Source organism: Aplysia californica, unplaced genomic scaffold, assembly GCF_000002075.1.
Source record: "Aplysia californica isolate F4 #8 unplaced genomic scaffold, AplCal3.0 scaffold00156, whole genome shotgun sequence".
Taxonomy (NCBI): Eukaryota; Metazoa; Mollusca; class Gastropoda; order Aplysiida; family Aplysiidae; genus Aplysia; species Aplysia californica.
The window spans coordinates 726,104-727,292 of NW_004797426.1; the positions used below are offsets into that span (position 1 = coordinate 726,104).

At 44.3% G+C, this 1,189-nt stretch overlaps 2 protein-coding genes across 2 annotated transcripts in view; both read left to right on the forward strand.

The window, feature by feature from the left end:
* Nucleotides 1-179, forward strand: part of LOC106011648 (mitogen-activated protein kinase-binding protein 1) — a gene marked incomplete at its 5' end in the record, with an annotated part of 6,513 nt that extends 6,334 nt beyond the window's left edge. Inside the window, 1 exon segment of the mRNA XM_013082020.1 lies at nt 159-179. Coding sequence (XP_012937474.1) covers nt 159-179 — 21 coding nt within the window.
* Nucleotides 180-304: 125 nt separating this feature from the next.
* LOC101849127 overlaps nt 305-1,189 on the forward strand; it is a gene marked incomplete at its 5' end in the record, with an annotated part of 21,250 nt that continues 20,365 nt past the window's right edge. Inside the window, 1 exon segment of the mRNA XM_013082021.1 lies at nt 305-454. Coding sequence (XP_012937475.1) covers nt 377-454 — 78 coding nt within the window.

The following is a 1,189-nucleotide window of genomic DNA, read 5'->3' on the forward strand; positions in this document are numbered from 1 at the left end:
GGGTTGTTCTTTTTTTTCGACAGCGTGTTTAAAGATGTGGACGGTAAAAATAATATTATTATGACATTATGTCTAATCACGTCAGCATTCTTAGAATAATTCCTTGACCGCTTGACTGTTTGACAGCTTGACTGTTTGACAGCTTGACTGTTTGACAGCTTGACTGCTTGACAGCTTGACTGCTTGACAGCTTGACTGCTTGACCGCTTGACTGTTTGACCGCTTGACTGTTTGACAGCTTGACTGTTTGACCGCTTGACCGTTTGACCGCTTGACTGTTTGACCTCTTGACCCTTGCTCCCAGGTTTGTCCGGAAGGGAAAGACATCGCCATCGGGAACCGCAGCGGCAAGATCAGTGTGTACGACGCCAGCAGCATGAGAGCAAAGATCACCATGGCGGCCCACGAGTCTGACGTCACGGCGCTCTGCTACTCCATGACCCACAGATGTAAAGTAAATCACTACTCCATGACCCACAGATGTAAAGTAAATCACTACTCCATGACCCACAGATGTCAAGTAAATCACTACTCCATGACCCACAGATGTAAAGTAAATCACTACTCCATGACACACAGATGTCAAGTAAATCACTACTCCATGACACACAGATGTAAAGTAAATCAATTCTCCATGACCCACAGATGTCAAGTAAATCAATTCTCCATGACTCACAGAATGACGCAATAGGTGTTGAGCCAAAAAGAAAGAAAAACGGTAAACATTGCCCAAGGGTCGGGCAAATGCCGGTTTCTTCGATTTCCTCATTTTGAAGATCGCCTGATTTCTCCACGACGATTTATACTTTGTACTTTTATCCGTCGCTAACACCGTTTTGAGTGTGGCGTGAAGAAAGAAACGTGTCTCTGCCACCAGCGGATGCAACGTTAAATATAATAATGTCTTTCCATCTTAGCAGCGTTTTCCCTCAGTGTGGGAGGTTCCGGAATATAACACCCCCCCCCACGATGTTTGGGAGAAATCTGTACACCTTCTTCATTACTTGCCTTTTGACAGTCACACAATCCGTAAACATAGAGGGCTTTCAAGTCGCCTCTTCGTACGCTCTCACCTTTTTACAATTTTGTAACAAAATATTATAATGACAGCGATTAAGGCAACAAAACAACAACAACAACAAACATAACAAAACAAACTGTTGTCCTAGGGTGGGGTAGGGAGTGGGGG